The sequence below is a fragment of the Lepidothrix coronata genome, unplaced genomic scaffold (genome assembly GCF_001604755.1).
Source record: "Lepidothrix coronata isolate B3197 unplaced genomic scaffold, Lepidothrix_coronata-1.0 Scaffold70, whole genome shotgun sequence".
In the NCBI taxonomy this organism is placed as follows: domain Eukaryota; kingdom Metazoa; phylum Chordata; class Aves; order Passeriformes; family Pipridae; genus Lepidothrix; species Lepidothrix coronata.
Genome location: NW_016690250.1, coordinates 2,622,706 through 2,642,835, shown reverse-complemented (window position 1 = coordinate 2,642,835; position 20,130 = coordinate 2,622,706). Strand labels below are relative to the sequence as shown.

The following is a 20,130-nucleotide window of genomic DNA, read 5'->3' as shown; positions in this document are numbered from 1 at the left end:
TCTAATGGCAAAAAAAAAATCCAACATCAAACTAGCTCTCAAATAAGTTGATGCTCAGAAGAGAAAAGGTTTTACAGCACTTTCTTCATTACTAAATTAACTTCCCCTGCCCCTATAGACATCTATGAACCATCAGAACCTGGTCCTCACAAGTCATTTCGATTACCTGGATATTTGTTCAGAAAACACCACAAATGAATGCAACTCATCCATCAGGTTCCTGGAATGTATTGAGGACTGCTTCCTACTACAGTTGTGGGACACTCCAATTAAGAACAAGGCATTGCTATATTTGCTGCTCACACACTGAGAAGACTTATTTGACAACATAACCACCAATGGCAATATCTGCATGCAATTTAAGAAAGAATAGTACAAAGATGACATAATCAAAGAATCCAGGACAGGTTAAAAGCTGCATAACTCTGGAGCAGCCTTGCTGAAAGGGACTTGGAGGTCCTTGTGGACAAGAAGCTGAAGATGAGATGTTGCAGCAACAGGCAAAAATTAGAGATGTGATCATCCCATACTACTCAGCACTTGTCAGGCCACATCTGGAGTACTCTGTCCAGTTATGGTACCCACAATTAAAAAAAAAAAAAAACCCTCAGACACACTGGATAGAGTTCAAAGAATCACCTCAAAAATAATCAGATGATTGGAAACCTACCCTCTGAGGAAAGACTGAAGGAGCGAGGTCTTTTCTTCCTGAAGAAGAGAAGGCTTAGGAGGGACCTTATGACAGTACTTTAGTACTTAAGGGGCAGCCTACAAAGAGGATGGAAGCTCTCTCTTGATGAAGACCCACATGAGAAGGACAAAGAGGCAATGGGTAGAAGGTACACTGGAAGAGATTTCAGCTTGAGAAATAATTTGTTTACAGTGAGAACAATCATGGAACAGTCTCCCCAGGGATACAGTGACGAGCTCATCCCTGGAGGATTTCAAGACAAAATTGGACAGAGTGCAAAATGATCTCATTTTAGCCTCCTTTCCCATGAAAAGTTAGACAAGATGCTATTTCAAGGTCACTTCAAACCTGGGCTGTTCTATGATTCTACAAAATTTACCATTGGCCAAAAATGTCTATAGGTACTCTGGTTTTCTCAAAGGAGTTCAGAATAGTCCAGTCAGGAAATTTTGTAAACATCACCTTCTAAATTAGTCGAGCAATTTCATTAAATAATTGGTCAGCAGTCCTTTAGCTGCTAAATCAATGTTCCCTGGTTTCGATTCTAGATGTATGTTACTGCAAAACTATCTGCTCAGGAAGACATTCTCCTTCCAGCACTCATGTTAACATTAATCCCACTGTGTGAAACACCCAAAGGACTATGACAGAAATGATAAGCACTGTAAAAAAGAAAAATTGCTGGTTTGTTTGTTTTTTTTTATTTGAAGATGAACAAATGAAAAAAAAGCTTATCCTCAGCAATCTTGTAGATAAGAATATTCCTTCAGATACAGAGTTATTTTTATTTGGATCCTACCTACAATCTTTCTCAATCTTTGGAATTGCATCAAAATAACTATCCTGTATTTTAAGCAAATAGAAGGTTAGGAAATCCAAAATAGTCAAAAGCTAATGCTGTTTATCTTTTTAAGTAGACAACACTGAGAACAATCATGTCATCAGGCATACATAAATTACAAAATAGTATTTCCTGAACTGTGTCTGTCATCACAAAGAGACTGCCCCTTATGCTTAGAATCACATTGAAATTCTCTCATTCTTTGCTAAAAGTAAGAATGTAAAGGAGTGTAACAAATAACTTACTTTTTTTTTTACATGAACGACCTTTGAAGTCCCATTTAAACACATTATATACTTCACGTTAAGTGTCAAAGTAGTCCAGTTGACTTCAACAGAACTATTTGACAAGCTTTATATTGCTTTCCCAGCAAGAAAGCACACTGAACATTTTGCTGAACTGAGGCCTCAATCAACAGCTCAATAAACAGACAGATTGAATAACACATCTATTGCTACATAGGACAAAAAGAGATAAAATGAAATTTTGTTTTCATAAGCAATACATGGGGAAACTACAGGTACAGAATATCCTTTACAAAATAACGCTTTCCCAGTAGCATTTCATCACAAGGCTTGAATAACTGATCCTACAGGATCAAAATAAGGAACTTTTAAAAAGTTTAATATTTATTTCCAGCACATTACAGAGACTGTCATCATCTGAATTAGGTTACAGCCATATCTGTGGTATTAAAATACTATACATATATTCAGGCCTTGGGAAGTGGAAGTATGAAGAGTATAAAAAGTGTAATATTTGAAATTTCTGTTTCACAGCATTATAACACTTAATTCCCTTTAGTGTATTTAGTATGTGTTTCTCACCTGTCTCCTAAGCTGAATGCAGCTTCAGAGAGCAGAGGTCTCAGATTCACAGAGAAATATATAATAATGAAAGCATATTAATTTTTTTTCCAGCCTGACATTGACCTCTATGTTCTGATGCAGATTTGTGTGGATGCTTGAATTTTCCTAGGCACTGTTTAATAGCTCTGTATGTGTGCTTGTGGCAATAGTATTCCCACCAGACTGCTTAAGTGGAAAATATATTTACTGCTACAATTCTAGTTAGAAGTTTGACTAAGCAGCCAAATTTCCGGCATAGAGCATAATTTGAAATATCAAGAATATATTCACAGAAGGTGGGCAGATATGACTTTAGACTTTTAGAAGACCTTTGCTCTTCTGAAAGGCCAGAAAGGTGTAGGCCAGGCACAGTATTCTGTGCACCTGGGAAGCTTTAAAATGGAGTCCATGATTTTATGGACAGGAAATAGCGTTATCACATAGGAAAATTAATTTAAGCAATAACTATATATATTGTCTTTATGAAAGTCCCAGTGAAGTCAACATGTATCATATAAACCCATTTAAAAGCAGAAACAGTATGCTGCAGCTTAAGGAGATAAGCAAAATATAGGGGAAGTAACATCTTTTATTAGACAAATCTGTATACAATTGGAAATGGGTAAAAAAAAAAAAACCAACAAAAATTCAAGCACATACCCCTACAGGTCTTTAGCAGAGAGAATAGTATCCCCAGAAGCCTGTTTGTTTCTCCAAGCTATGTCAACTGGTCCAGTAATTAGCAAGTATTAATTAGTAACAGAAAGAAATAACATATTCCTGGACTTCATATATCAGAAGCATATAATGAATGAAGACAGTTACAGCTTACCAAACTACATCCAAATTGACCACCTGAATATTCAGAGACAAATATTTACATAAGATTTTCACTCTTTTCTACTCCATTACAGTACGTTGTGTTTAAAACTTCACTTTAAAAAAAAAAAAAGGCAACTCTTCATCTGCATTACCTTATCTGAGCCTGGAATTCACATAGCAAACTAATGCTAGCCAAATTATACGATACATTGATTTCCAAAGGACCAGGATTTTATCCAGAACATAGTTTAAAGCATGACTATTCAATGTAGTACATGGCCAGTCCTAACAGGCAGTGACACTGTAAAGCTGATGAGCACAAAATAAGAGCTAAATTGATGGTCTCTTCTCTCCACAAATTAAATTATTTACATTACAGTTTAACCTAGCATACCTACACTGTCACCATTCCACATCCTACAACTGTAGCCATGATTCCTAAAGTTATTCTTTCCTGCAAATAAGTCTGATGATTATCAGCTATAGTTATGCTGCTCCTCAAGGCAAAGTTTTAAACATAAGAGCAAAGAAAGTGAATAAAAGGAATCTTGCCTCCTGAAGAGTTAAAATAAACACAGTGTATAAATAAACCATTAAAACTAGTTTCAGAAGGCATATCCTAAGAAAAATGTCTTTATAGTATCATCGAATTGCTTAGGTTGGAAAAGACCTTTAAGTCCAATCATTAACCTAGCACAGCCAAGTCCACTGATAAACCATGTCCCCGAGTGCCACATTTACATCTTTTAGATACCTCCAGCGATGGAGTTTCCACCACTTCTCTGGACAGGCCGTTACAATGTTTGATCACCCTTTCTGGGAACAATTTTTCCAAATATCCAACCTAAACCTCCCTTGAGGCAACTTGAAGCCATTTCCTCTTGTTCTGCTTATTACTGGGGACAAGAGACCAATCCCTGCCGGCCACATTCTCCTTTCAGGCAGTTGTAGAGAGAGGCAAGGTCTCTCCTGAGCCTCTTTTCCTCCAGGCTAAACAACTCCAGCTCCCTCAGCTGCTCCTCATAAGACTTGTGCTCTAGATCCTGGACCAGCTTCATTGCCCTTCTTTAGAAACATAATCTTTGACAGATCACGGTTACTTAACTGCAGTCCTCGGACTCCAAATTTCATACAGTCCAGACATATATTTCCTCAGCAAAGGCACTAATGTTCCTATTTCAAAAACAGCCTATGCTTCAGCTGGTCTTCTACACTGCATAGGAGGTTTTGCATGTTGCATATGCTCCGCATACTTGCTGTTACACTGAATTTCCTCTATTACTTTGTAAAGAGCATGTAGAGATCTAAAACAAAAGCATTATGTAAGTCCATGTTAATCTTAATTATTTATGAATATATGCATACATCCTCAAACCACATCTGGAAGAATTCAATGAAATCTTCCATAGGAGAGAAACTGCAATTTCTGCTAAATGCCATAAAACACATAGACATATCTTTCCTTTGGGATAGGATCACAAGTTTCTGATCTATCCTGTCTCCTAAAATTCCAAAAATTACTATATGCACTACTCAAATATTTAATAATGCAATTAATTCTCAAAATAGCTGACATATTATTTCTAAAACATCTTACAGCATGAAATCCTGCATAGTCCCTAAACTCATGTAGTTAACTGTGCCTAGGGGAGATTCTTAGCTTGTAATGCAGTAATGAGTAATTGTTTAGTATTTCCTTTGAAGTACACATTTGCTGCTACACTGTTTTACTAAACACATCTCATCAGCAAATCCAGAAAATTCTTTCAGCTAAAGGGATAATTATAAAGCTGTCTACATAACAAGCTATCCTCTTTGAAGCTCTAAATCAGAATCCAAGGCTGTATTCTGTAACAAGTATTTCTTTTTATTTTTATTGATCTTTTTACCCTTAACAGCAGCTTTATCTCATGAAATCCTTTTGTCCAGTCACAGTGCCTGATAGCAGTTGCTAAATTATTTTTTAACTAGCTATCTAAAATATAACTATTATTTCCATATTGTTAGGTGCAGATAAAGATTACAGTTTCAAAAATATCCTTTTACTGTTCTGAAAACTAAATTACTAATTTGTACAAAGCTATTCAACAAGTTGGAAGTCTTATCTTCCATAAAATAACTCCATTGCTAAATTAAAGAGATTGCAATTTTAAATCAAGAATATAAACAAGTATGAAATACTTTGTTATTAAAAAAAAAATAATCAAAGCATACGCGAAGGAATTAGCAGGGAATAAGCCACCAATTGAACAAGCATAAAATACTATATTTTCAATGAATGCATTCTTTTTTACCCCCAAGTCTATTTCCCTAAAGGGCAAAAAACCTAAACGTCAGAACTCTCTGACTCAGTGCAGAATTTTTACCCAGTGCAATAACCTCACTAGTTAAATCAGTTTATGCTGTCACTGAAAACACATCGAGGATGAACAGAGTAAGGCATACTCCAGAGGTACACTGAAAGAAAACCCTGAATGGCACCATAATTTTTTTCTTCTTTTAGGAGGAATGCAAAGCAATGAATTTTGGAGAACATTGCTCAAGAAACTAAAAAATTGAGGTACAGAATAAAATTAGATTAAAAAATAAAATGAACTAAATATACAAAATACTAATAATGCTAATAGAACATATTTCCAGGTTTGCATCTCCCCGATTTCTTGAGTCAGTAACTAGGAGATTAATTTTAACACTATTGGGTTTAAATCTAATCTCTTCATTTGTCACAACTTCACTCTATATTTTTTATTCATACTTTTCCTTGGCTCATGCTGTTCACCTAAACCTTGATTAAAATGAATTAGAGACATCTATATTAAAATTATTGGGATTTGAGATTTTGTTTTGGGTTGGTTGATTGGCTTGGGTTCTGATTCAGGGTTTTTTTGTTTGTTGTTTTTTGAGTATTGAACCAGGGAAATACACACTTTTCTTTCAGAGCAGTATAAGAGCGCCCAGAGTATTATTTGTGTCCAGTTATCTGACATGGGAGTTATTTATCTTTTTCATGAAAAACATCATTAAGCCTTGGTTATATCAGGATAAAAGAACTGAATAAATTCTTTTTAATTTTGGATGTTTATGTTTCATACAGCTCTTCCAACTACAATTGCTACAGTTTCAGTCCTTTATTTACCCTCTTAAACTCTTCCAAACTTCATAATGGAAAAAAGTAGATTTTCCAAATGTATTAGCTTAACCAAATTGATTTAACATAATTCAAAAGCCTTTACTAAAAATAAGCCTAAGGGATCTGTTGATTAACAGGCTCTTTCACCTGGTTACAGGCAGCTATTTGACATGGCCTTCCTACATTTGTCCAATTCCTTACAAGGCTTTAGGGTTTTTAAACACATTGATTAATGCATCTGAAAATACACCATTGTCATCCATCTATACCCACTGCTTGACCTTACATTTTTTTACCAATTCTTTGTATTGCCCTGGGATTCAACAAAACTTCTGAGAATATTAAACCAACATAATGATAAAGCTAAGAAAGTGAACATTTAGGTGAATTAGGTTTTACAGCACAGTCATAAGATTTGAATATTGAGGGATTGCTTACTGGAAGTTTTCTTACAATCAGGGAAAAAAGAGAACAAACAAAGAATATAATATATAGATGTGTCCCTCAAGTCGTTAGGTGTGCAAATATGGAGAGCTAATTAGGGAAAAATATTTTACAAATCCAACATTATTCTCTCTTTTATTTCCATTCTCAAATACCAAAGGAGTTATAATTTCAGGATTTTTACTGTATCCCTTAAAATGGCTAGTTTCAAAATTAATTTCTTAGACAGCTCTGTGAATGAAGTCATTTGTATATTCCTTCAACTGAAGAAAATGTATGAAGGTATTAGCATTTTTCCTCATGTTCTTTGTATCTTCTCTACAGTTATATATTTAAAGAAAATACCATTGGATCTATTCTCCTTATCCAAGGAAGACTAAACACCAGCTTTAGAATCTTCAAAACTTTGTTCATAAAATATATCTCCCTTTTTTGAACCAGATGAAAATCCTATACACAGAAATGAACCATAAATCCATTCTGTGTATGCAAAAAATATATGCATTTTTAACTACATTATTTAATATCACTCTAAACTCGTACTTTTTTCAATTACCATTTACTGAGGAAATATTATGTTTTGTGGTGGAGAATACGTATGCTTGAAAAGCAGACTATGTCCAGAAAAGCAAGGATAAACTTAAAAAAAAAAAAAAAAATAGTGAAAAATCAAAGAAGATAATTAAGAATTGAAAGAGAAAGTGCACAACTAAATTATAGTCCATTCTCCCAGGCAGAGTACAAAACATATCAGATGTAAACTATGATTTTTCTGAGAAAAACGCTTAAATATTAACCTTTGAGATAACGTTCAACAAGTACCATAGTGCTTCTCTGCACCTGCCATATAAAACTACTAAAGTGAACATTAAAGAATAGAATTAATAGTCAGAATAGAAAAAAAAAGTACACTCCTTTCTACATAAGAGGAAAGCAGATAGCTAAATTGGATGATAGGCAAAAGCAATTAGTAAGGAAAACTTTATGTTAATGAAGCAGCAGAGCTTGTTAGGTCATCTTAATTATGCATGCTAAATTCTGACTTGAGGCAAAGAAAGCTGTGAAGATTAATAGTTGTAGAGTAAAAGAAGTCTAAGCTCATAACACTTTTTTCATGCTCTACTTTGCTTGGTCTGAATCATGGTTGGCATATATAAACTTAAAAGTATATTTATGCTCCGGGTTTTTTTCCTCTTTCTGTGTGCTACTTGTACAGACTCAAAACCAATAAGTGAAGTATGTCAAGGTAAACTTTCTTTAAAATCGTACATGACCCCTCTGTTTTCCAGAATATTTTTCTGTTTATACAATACAGATGACAATATTGTGAGAATTTAACAAAAATATTCAGTCATTATAGTTAAGTAGTTTTTTTTCCATCTTGCAGGAAAATTTAAAATTCAGTTTTTACTCCAGGCTAAAATAAGCATGAACTCTTTCAAATCTAAAGTAAGAAAAAAAAACCTTAAGTTACATAAATTAAATATTATTATTTTATTCTAGTTTGTTTGAGTTTTTTACTAACTTACATTATAATTTCATTTTTCAAGAAGAAATCATATTCTGTTTGAAAAAATAATGTGGCTTTATTAACCCCAAGTCATTTTGTTCAAGTGATTGCTAAGTAGCAAACACTTCCACATTTCAGAATTCAGTATAAACCTGGTGGAAAATAAAAATTAAAATATTGTATATCAGAGAATCCTTTAAAGATCCTCAATCTAGTTAGAAGTTGTTCAGTAACAGGATAACACAAGCGGTAAAAGCTAACGATCCACCCTGTCCAGAGTCTAACTTTATAACAGTGCATTTTGGACTGCTAACAAGTGAAACTAGGTGGTGAGAAACAGGGAACTGCATGACTGAATCAACCTTAACAGTTACATTTTGACAGATTAGAGACATTTTGGATTTTATCTGGACATATGTAAGCCAAATTTTAAAAAACTCACTTTTATGAATTGCTGAATTAAATCAGGAAGTGCAGGATCAAGTGAGAATTAATTACAAAGTTTATTCTAATCTGAAAAAAAGAAACAGATTTGGATTTAAAATGCAAAAAGTGCATTCTTTATTTCATTGGGATTTTTTTCACCCAACAGTAACAAGAAGAAACAAGAAGACAATGAGAAATAGAGAAATGTTAGATACAGCTATTTCTACTAGCAAGAAAAATAAAGTATTGTAATGGTTTGATCTTTGACCTTCTTTTCTTCTGTTATTTTCTAAAGACATGGCTTATTACTTGTGGCAAAACTATAATTAACAAATTCCTGTACTTTTATTATAAGAAACAATAGCCATGACATATGCCAGTTCCATGTGATGTTTATTTTTAAACGCACTATATTTTCTTTCCATCTGTTTAGTAAGAGCGTGGTAATACAAATACAATATTCAAAATAAATACAAGACTGCTGAGAATACTCACACAAGTGTGTGACACAGATAAAAAGACACAAATGTATGGAATAGCAACACATTTAGATTAACATTTCTATGTTATGAGCATAAGTACCATTTTGATTACCCTTGGACCTAAAGAAATATGAGAGAACCATCAAAAGCATGAATTCGATCTCATAGTATTTGAATCACAATAGAAAAACCTCTTCAGTAAAAGTAGACCGGTGAGACTTCCTCAGGGCTTCTATATATCATATAAAAGTATATTCACATTTAGTCTTTAATAGAAATTAGTTTAGACTTCTATAGAAATCATATCTATAAACATTTCAACAAGCACAGCTTTTGCGTAAAGAAAGTGTGTATAGTCTGACAGAACATGGCTAATGATTTCCAACATTTCCAAAGATTTTCTGGAGTCACAGAAAGAATAAAGTCAATTGTACTGTAGCTACTCTCCCAAATCATAGAACGCATTTAGTTTCTTAGGTATACAAATAAGTAAACATTTATTAATAGAATTATTCAGTATGGAAACATTCATTAAATAGTTTAATTTTGTTTTCTCCAAAGACCATGCAAAGAATCTTAAGAAATTGTAAAAGGAGAGTGAAATATAATGGAAAATATGATTTTCATTACTCTTCCTCTCAGGTGTGCTAAACCATCACCCTTCCCAGAGCTGTGCTGAGGAACAGACTAGAAGCAAAGGAAAAACTATTGTAATTGTACTCAATAGGATTCCCACTTGAAAGCTTAACTTGGAACATTCCAAAGAGGTGAGATGAAATTTTATACCCACTCTTTATTATATTGAGATACTAAAGGTAAGATAATTATGAGGAAAATTATTAGTTAGAGGTTATACAAGCCTACAGAAAACACCTTGAAACAATAATTAAGACTGGGAACTCTGTGAATCATAAATAAGGAAAAGCAGTGCCAGAGTTATATTGATAGTTCTAACTGTTATAATGGCTAAATTGGTATGGTGAAAAAGCCCAGGGTAGAAATACCTAGTACAAACACCACCAGAGCTTGAAAACTTTGCAATCCATAACTGCCTGGTTTTACACCAATGGAAAGCAGTGAGTCTTTACCAAGGTCTAAATACATTATCCATGCCCCAGGTTTTTATTTGGCACAACTTTCAGGTGGTTTAAAACCTGATTAAATGGCATTTAGCTATGTTGTTCAAGTTGAATGCACTCCCATTAAGAAGATTTTTTTCCCATTAAGCTGTAGCCATTATCAACCAGCAAAAATTAAAAAAAAATCCAGTTCAGCCCATATCAGAGTATTCCATAACAGCAATATCTGTGAAGAATCTTTCATTCCCAAGTACATTTTAGACTTTAAATACACATGAATATCAGTGACATGAAAGTCAAATTTTAAACACTTAACAACTTCACTGATCCTAAGTCAATAAAATGGCTTATTTTATTCTCAGCACAGACAGAACACTGTGCAGTGATGTCATGAAGTGAATTTCTTTTACACCTTCCAAAAGGACATGCTGTGAATGTTTTTTCTGTATCTAAGGGCCAGATTATAAAAGCTCTGTAAGCACTTGCCAACATTATTAGCCCTTTAAATATCCTTTAAACATTATCTGCATGCCTCAACTATTTAAAACCCAGGTAATCAAAGCATATTTAGATGCTTAATCAACATAAAGAATCCCCATAAAATATTCATCACAGTCTATATGAACACTTGGTTCCACTTAGAGCACAGAGGGCTTTAAAGGGTCCAGAAAAGAAACCACTGTGTTTTTCATGCATTTTTTTACATTTTTCTATCCTGAGACAAAGTATTGTCATAAGGTATTATTCTTATAGAGTCATGTACTAGCAATTTTGGGTTTCTGCCTCACATCAGAAGCTTTTCTGAGAGAAACGTTTTCTTTACAGTACCACAGAAGATGAAAAACCTGCAACTGGCCCACAGAACTCTATTCCAATATTTATTATTCCATTAATTTTTTGACCATGGCCCTATGTTCTCACAAAGTAACTATCACTACTTATTTGGTAAATATCAATTACATATTTGATCAATGCATAAAATATACGAATATAATGAATGAGAAGAAGCGTCACAAATTTTAAATTCCAAAAGATAAAAAGGAATGAAAATATTACTGCAAACAAGGAAGCATGAAACATGGGCTTACAATAATAAGCAGCTCTTTTATATAAACCAGATGGACAATTCACACAATTTTCAGATTTTGGGGGTTTCATTTGCTTATTTGAAATTATTTAGAGAAATGAACAATGTAACTTTTAAAGTACTGTATGATAGAATCTGTAAAATTCAGTACAACAGAACTAGTAAATAAATTAAATTTAAAATGTTTGAAATTATCATATGCAAGATATTATATACAAAAGTACATAGAAAAAAAAGTATTTTTCTCTAAAAATGATAACTTTCTAAAAAACATTAAATTAACTTCAGAAAATATTGATTGTAATTTAGTAAGTAATGTCTATATAATCTTTAAACCTTATCAGTAGAAAAAAATTGTTCAAAACATGAACTGTGTCATGTGGCTTAATTAACAATCTGGACAACTGATAGATAATGAAGATATAAATCTTCAAGAAACAAAATTTGCTTTTTCTCAAATGGAAAGTGAAAAGCCTCAACAACAACCCCCCCTCAAAAAAACAAGCAAAACCAAAACAAAACCTAACAACCTAAATTGCTAAGTGGTCAAAGTGGTAAATCTTTCAATGAATTTGAAGACTAGAAAGGTTCCAATGTAGGATATGTTTTAAAATAGATCCCTTCCTGACATTGTCATTCCGGATTTAATTCCAACTAATGAACATAAACTCACCAAAAACCTAGTAATGAAAGTTTATTTTCAGGAAGGTAACTGTGATTTTTATAAACAGAAGTGACGCTAAAGAATAATGGCAATGCAAGGAAAAAATAAACAACCAGATTAATTACCTCTCTGAGGTCACAGAAAGTGGAAAAGATAGTAAGATTTATATAGAAATTTAAAAGTACACATTATTAATGAATGAATCTTAAACTAATAAGACACACAAGACAGAGACAGCTGTCATTAGCTTGACTTTTATCAGGATTTGACATGATCCCTCACAATATTTTCACCAGCAAAGTAGGGAAATGTGGACTAGGTGAATTAGACATTTAGAATATGGCACTATAATTTGGAAAAAAATATATGGTATGTGTAATTTTGAAAAAAAAGTAATATAGTCGTACTCAATCTGCAAAATATTAACAGAAACACCACTGTAACTCCCTGCCTCATGTTAACAATACTATTTGCTTACATGCCTCTAAACACTTGTAGTAACAAACAAAAAATCAAAATTTTTTTTAGCTTCCCAAACATATCCTAAAAAAAGGAACCAAACACTGGTATTCATACCGTCATAAATCCATCCAGCAAACCTGAGTCAGGTTTTGGGGGTGCTTGCAATCGCTCCATAGACCACTTTTCAATGATAGATGACACCTGGGTGTTTTCCGTGTTTAGAATTCTGAATCCAGTCATATTAACACCACTGTACCGATAGGGTTCCACATCCAGGGCAAACAGATCCTGAAAAAAATCACCATTGTATATTTATATACATATATCTTTAATACATTAAAACTCCTATTTCAATTGTTGGACCATCTCCCCAGATGAGAACGTGGAAATTTTCAGTCCTATATATGCTAGGAAGTATGTTCTGTTTATCTGGGGTCTGTGGACAAGAAACTTGGTTGACCTTATAGTGGAAGCAATCTGACTCACAGAGGAAGAACAGTCTTTCAGGAAGCGTTAAGTCCAGTTACAGAATTGTATCCACTACTAGTTATGCCAAAATACTATAGTAAGCTTAAATATTATTATTGATTGCTAAATATTTTTATTAATCACTACTTCTTGGATTTACCAGAAGTCAGACATCAATTCATAAAATAAACAGAATGAGAGTTTCCTTGCACTTTCAGTCCCTGTGAAACTTGAACATGTTAATCTTAGGAGGATAAATTGGTGGCAGGGAAAAAAGGGGGCTGGTGAGCAGGGAAAAGGGGAAATGTACACAGCTTTAAATTTAATCAAAGGCATTTTTCACTGCCACCCATTGAACTTCAAACATGGGTATATCTTTTCCTAGGAATTTATCTTTGCAAGAATAACCTTTACCAATTAACATGTTTTCAATACATATGTATGTGTGTATGTGTGTGTACAGTTGGCCCTCCAAAACCCACAGAGGCAAATATAATTAATAAAAAGAAAAAGAAAAAGAAATCGCATTTTAGCTCAAGCAACTAAACTCAATATTATCCGAATCCTTTGACAAAATCCTTAGAAACAATGTAGAAACAGTACTTGACTTTAGGAAACTCGGGTCTAAGATCAAGTTTTGAACATGGGGGGGAAAAAGATGTAATCAAGGTTATACATAAGATATTACTGCCCTATGACATAATTTTAGTTTTATTGAACATAGTAATTCTTCCTATAATTTGTACTTAGCCATTTCTCTCATTTTTAATGTGACTTTTGCTGTCAGTTTAGTATATTATAAATTTCCATAAAATGGAAATATTATAACATTTGCCTGAATCTGTTTTGTTTACTGGCTAGACCAGAAGAAGATTAAATATTTTACTATAGAAAAATCAGATTATAATTCATTATTCACTGTTAACATCACTCCGACCACAAAAATATCAATCAGTTATCAATCACCACACATTTTTAATTATAGCTAATAATTATGATATAATTTCCCATACATAATACCAAAGATATGCAGGTGTCAAAATTTATTTTAAAATAACCGAATTTGTTTCCTCTTTGTAAAGAAATAACACATTTTATTGCAAAGGAAAAGTTGAACACAACTAGACCTATGTTACATTTTCCTCTTTAAAAAATTCTCAGTTTTTACCGTGCAAGAGGTCAGAACCTTGGATGTAATTATTTAATCCAAACACATTCATGTTTACACTAGAATATAATAAATATACAGAACAATATTATGCATATACTACAAATGCACACAGGTCAGTGTATTAATGAGCTACTGCATTAGACCCTGAATCAATCATGAGGAGACTACACAGAAGACTTGTAAACACCGTGACTGGAAAATTTATTTGACAGGATTTTTACCATGTCAGGTAAGAAGCAATTAATATATCAAAACAGCTAAATTGTAATGCAAGTTTCAGAGCTACATTGCAAAATCAAAATCTATTACATCTTTGTGCACAGTAAATTATCCCTTGATAGTTCCAAGTCAATATAATACTCTAATCTCCTTCAAAAATCTAATGTTCTAATAGGGAACTAAGAGTGACAGAAAATCCTGATTTTTAAGAATAAAAATTCAGTGCCAATGGGCAGCATACTACTCAAAGAAACAATTATCCTCGATAGCAAAATAAGAATTTAAAAAATAAAGAATTCCTTGAAACATCTATAACCCATTTTTCTGGAGGAAAATCTATTCAGTAGGGGAAATTCTATTGCATGCAATTCTAAATCTATAAGTGATCGAATAACTTACCCTTTTAAAATAAGACAGGTATTTGTACAGGGTGTGCCTTTGAACTTCACAAATTATTTTGCTTTTTCTAGCTACTTCATGTTAATACTTTCCATGAACTTGGTTTATCTGATTCTGAGGTGAACTTCCTATTCTACCACAAAGGATTCATTTTCATAGGAATTTAAACATACATGTGACATTAAACATGGGTCATTTCAAGCATGGTTTTGCCAAGGCACATCTGTCTCATGCTTGTCTTGTATTTTAAGAAACCTAAATAACTGCAATCTAATTAGACAAAACGACCTCTCAAAACAGAGAAAAGTGCACAACTGTATTTTCTAGAGTATTATTTTACCAATTTTTAAACTGTTTCTTAGTTAGGCTGTGGTGAACAACAAAAGCGGTCTTCACATACATGTTTGTTATGTTTGTATGAGCGTTCTCATTTTTAAATGTTCATTTAGTGCAAATGATAGATCCAATAATTATCAAATTCCTTCTAAGTTACATTTGCACTGGACACCAAAGAATATTGCGTAATTCATGTGCCTAAAAAACTCATGTGGATTGTTAAATAAAATGGTGTTAAGATTCATACCAATTATTCATGAATCATATGACAGAGAAAAACTATCTTGTAAAATGTTGGATTAAAAATAAGGAATATATGAGTAAATTTAAAAACTATCTTAATCTTCAGATACAAATAGCCAAAAGATAAAAAGGACAAAATCCATAATATAAACAATGAATTATGAATTATGTACTTAACCCTCCTTCACTGCAGTTAAAAAGTGCAGTACTACAGAGTCAGTTGGTTTTTCAGGTCTAGCAGTTTCCAAGGCACACTGTTGAACAATAATTAAGCCATCCTGATGAGTTTTCACTGAAAGTAAGAAAACTCAACAGAGAAAACATCTTGTACTCACACCCCATTCCAGAGAGACCTTTTACACGTTGTTAAGTAATATAATTAGGAAAGTAACATCTTTGTTAGATGTCATCAGTATGTTTTTATAAGTCACTTACCAGTGTGGTAAAGATATAGTGATAGTATTCTGTCATCATTCCCATAGCTAAAGCCTTGGAAAAATAAACAAAAGATTAATTTTTCTGAGGTCACATAATACATTTTTATCACACTTACATGGCAAATGAAAAGTTGCAAAAGAACACTACTGGGATCAGACCATAAGACTGGAATTATACTAAAATTAGGTCAAGCAAATAATTTCCTAGAAGTTAGAGAAGATTACTGACTATTAAAGGAATTTATGAAGCAGATCTTCTGATAGAAAGAATATTGTTAGACTGTTTAGTCCAGTAAATGTGAAAGAGGCTTGTATTTTTACATACTAATGGATACATTGTTACCACAAAAAATTTGAGTTGAAAATATTTTCATTCATTATTGAACTCTTCCTTTAAAATTAATAATCTCATAGGAATTTCCTTTTTCTATTCTGATGAACAATACTATGCATGTAAAAGAAGGACTCAAGCTTATATTATACATGTACATTTTTTCAACCATAGAAGAAAATTCTCTTGAGTCAAATTTTGAACAGCCAGATACATATTACTTAAATAAAAATGGAGATCAAATATTAATAATATTATGCTATAAATTCAGATGTCTATCAAGTGCCTTCAATATTAAATAGTATTGATCAACTGTACATTTTAAATGTTCATACTTTTCTCTTAAATGCATAAGAACAAATATTTGTAGATAAAATTTTAAAGCAATAAATTCTGTCTCATCATTCTTATTACTAAGGGTATTTTCATGTGAAAAGCTTGTATCGATAATCTGCACAAAAGCTACCTTAGATCAGTATAATTTATTCAATCATTTTAGTATCTACAGTGATTTTTATCTAATTTTAGCACTATAAAAAAGCTAAAGAAGTAAGCAATATATTCTTCCTTTCCAGTAATTATTGGAATTTTTTCCCAAGTCCCTACCAGATGCATCTCCTTAAAGACACTGAAGGTCACAGTTATACAATTCTGACAACATCAGAATTTGTATACAGAAGTATTATCAGTTTTGAGGGTTTTGTGAGCCTGTTTATTTGTGGCAATGTCTGAAAACTGATAAACTCAATAGTCTATATGTTCTTTTCCAAAGAAAAAATCTAAAATTAATCCAAATATTGGCTGCAGATCAGATTTTATAACATTTTAAACAAGATTATGACAAAAACCACACCACTTTTCCAAACAATACCTGTACTTGTGTATTTAAAATTCCACAACAGTGTTAGAACTAGGATATAGTGTTCCAATAGCAATGTAAGTTCTCTTAAACAATGGAAAACCACATTCCCATGTGAAATATTACCACTTCATTAGGAATTCTACAACTACAAACACTGTTAGCTTTTTAAGAACATTTTTTGTTTTGTTTTTAAATAAAACGAAAGTATCTTCCTCTATATATGTAACACATTTGTGGTCACATATATTGCAACTGCTTATATATAGTCAGGTCTTTCATACTCCAAAGAATCCCCACACAACATCATACACGTGTTCCTAACTCTTCATTCCTCACTTTTCTAAAGACCTCACTTCTTTTTCCTCTTCAAACACTCTCATTTCTCTGTTCTCATTACTGCAGTGCTTTCCTAACCTTTTAAATCACGTCTGCTTTCCCTGGTTGCCTGGTGATGTGGTTACCGCTGAAGTTTGCCTTAATTCAATTATGCTTGTCTGGCTGATGGGATTTTTTTTTCCTTTTCATCATGTATTTTTGGCCACTTAACAGTAGTTGCCATTTCACTGGCCTCTCAAGGTACTTTTTATTTATTTTCAGCTTGTATTCTCTTCCACCAACTTCATTGTTAATTTTTCCAATCATCCTTCCAAGAAGAGACCCCAAATTCATCCTTCCATTCCCACAAAAAAACCCAATCAATTAACATTTCAGAAATTAATATTTTTTCAACAATTACTTATAAACACTATATTTGGAATATTATCACTAAATAATAAATACAGTTTTAGCGTACCTTGTGTTAATTTTGAGAGCAAGAGCTCACATTCAGCTCCAGAACTACAAATTTTAGACTTATTTAAAATACTGCAGTATTTGAGTTGAATGGAAAAGTATAAATCTACAGAATCTATATAAAGATCTAAACACTTCTAAAGAATTGTTCCTGTATCTTCCTTCTGTAATTTTTAGGATGAGCAGAGTAGTTTGATAAAACAGTCTACAATTTGATTTAAAGAAGTTGAGTGCTTACTCTTGGGTCCTAGGACGTGATTAAAGATACAATGCTTGTAATTTTGTTCCCATTTCCCTCGAGTCACATGTTTTTCACAATGTAGTATACTGTGAAACAGAAGTTTCCTTTCACCTAAAAACTGCTAGGTACAGTGTAAGTAATGGATCTTGATGGAGTTATTGTTAATGTTAATTGCAAATTAATATTGCCATCAACATATTTTCCATCTGTATTTTTTAGGTTTTAAAATAATCAAATGTATATTTAATGATTTGAGCTAAACGGTTAGAATAACTAGGCTGGTCCATGCTTGGCAAAGAGCAAAAACCCCAGCAGAGCTTTAAAATTACTAGGAATTAATAAAAGTTTTTGAATTAATGAACAATAAAAGAAAGAAATTGTAGTATAAGTATATGCTTGCTTGCACTTTTAATTGTACCTGCAATAATATCCATAAGTACCTTTAATGAGACTCACATTTCCAACTCTTAAATACATTTTGTTTTCAATTTAAACCATAAAGTTTGCTAGCAAACATAATCTAAATGTGAATTAGTCACTAAAAGCTAGAAATGTAGAATCCTATTTTAGTTTAGGTATTCTTCCTATCCTCCTTATTGTAAGTCATAGTTCAATTAAAAAACTGTGTGGAAGATGGTCTCTGAGCACAAGAAATTCCCTATATTTGGTGACAGCTCATTAAAATAAAGATACACAAAGTCTTGCCTTCTATGCATACTTCAGGGTTACAGTAACCTCTTTTATGAGACAAATCCTTTGTATACTGCTACATTGCCAGCTTCTCTAGGAAAACCTCACTGGAATCTGCTTCTGCGATATAAAGCCAGTTGAGTATTTGGAATTATGCTGTATTTCACCTACTCATCTGATTCATATTTATATTTACTGCTGTCCTCTCAGTGGAAGACACTAGTGTGACCTGTTGGTAAGATACAATTCAGATGTCACTATCTGATTAAGAATAGGCATCTTGGAGACTTCAAATAAAAATAAATAAATAAATAAAGTTTTGTTCTATAAAATAACAATAAGCAAGCATTTAAAACCCTGTTTAAAACATCATTTTTTCAAAGTACAAGTTCTTCATAGTTGTAAGACTGATACACCTTTCTCTCTGAACATAAACTGATTCATCTGTTTCTTTATAAAAGCATAATTAAAGAACCTACCATTTGCATCATCAGTAAAATTACCTCTGAAATCCTTGGCTGATTTTCAGTTAGGCCTCAGTAAAACTCACATAAAATTCCCCTGCTTCTTAAATGCCATTAGGTCTTGATAATACTTTTATTTATTAGGGATGAAAAAGATTAAGCCCTCTAAAGCAAAATGAGGATTACCTGTTTCAAGATGCCTGCTGCCATTTCATGGCTGCAGTCAAAGATTACATGGAATTCTTTGCCTCTTTTCATCTCCTTTAGCAAAGGCTTTGCATCTTTCGTGTCAGCTGGTAACTGACGGATTTTTAGCCTTAGGTTGTATCGTGATGGAGCCTTGATGAGCTCTTGTAATCGAATAAGACCTTAAAGAAAACAGGAGTCAAGAGAAAATTATCAAAACAAGAACCTGAACTTCGAGCAGCAGAACATATTATAAGCATTCAAAGTTTCCTGAATTTTTCTCCCTTGTCAGTATGTTGCAACAGATATGTAAAAATGTTATTAAAAATAAAAATAAAATACCTGCACTCCCAACACTTTATCACAAGTCTCTTTTTCTTAAGTATTAACAGACAGTATGCAAACTCAGTTAGGATTACTGTAAAACAGATAAATCTTCCTCTAGCATTATCACGCAACTATGACATTCCTCTTCAAAGAAAGTATGTAATTACTCTAATTCAATTAAAGCAATATTCCAGAGTAATAGTTTGTAATCAGACTAGCCAGTCTGCCAGCTCCCAACTAATCCATCAGGTTTCCATACAAAGCTGTGAATCATTTTAGCTCTGTAGAACATTCTCACATAATGCTGTTCTCATATTTCTATACTGAACCACTTTTCAAGAACATCAAGAGTCAAAAACAGCTTTATTCTACTGCATAGGTTTTGGAATCAAAACCACTCCAGAACAAAACTTACTGGTTTTAGAAGCGACTTTGAAATTAATTCAATTGTATAAGACACTAGAGTGATTCATAATGT

At 32.8% G+C, this 20,130-nt stretch overlaps 1 protein-coding gene across 5 annotated transcripts in view; it reads right to left on the bottom strand.

Annotated features, from left to right (window-relative positions):
* Positions 1-20,130, bottom strand: part of GRIK2 (glutamate ionotropic receptor kainate type subunit 2) — a 365,941-nt gene that overhangs the window by 204,630 nt on the left and 141,181 nt on the right. For all 5 annotated transcript variants that reach the window (XM_017818725.1, XM_017818724.1, XM_017818727.1 and 2 more), the window contains 3 exons: positions 19,326-19,507; positions 15,758-15,811; positions 12,601-12,774 (listed from right to left, as the gene is read on the bottom strand). In XM_017818725.1, coding sequence (XP_017674214.1) covers positions 12,601-12,774; positions 15,758-15,811; positions 19,326-19,507 — 410 coding nt within the window. The remainder of the gene's footprint in view (positions 1-12,600; positions 12,775-15,757; positions 15,812-19,325; positions 19,508-20,130) is intronic.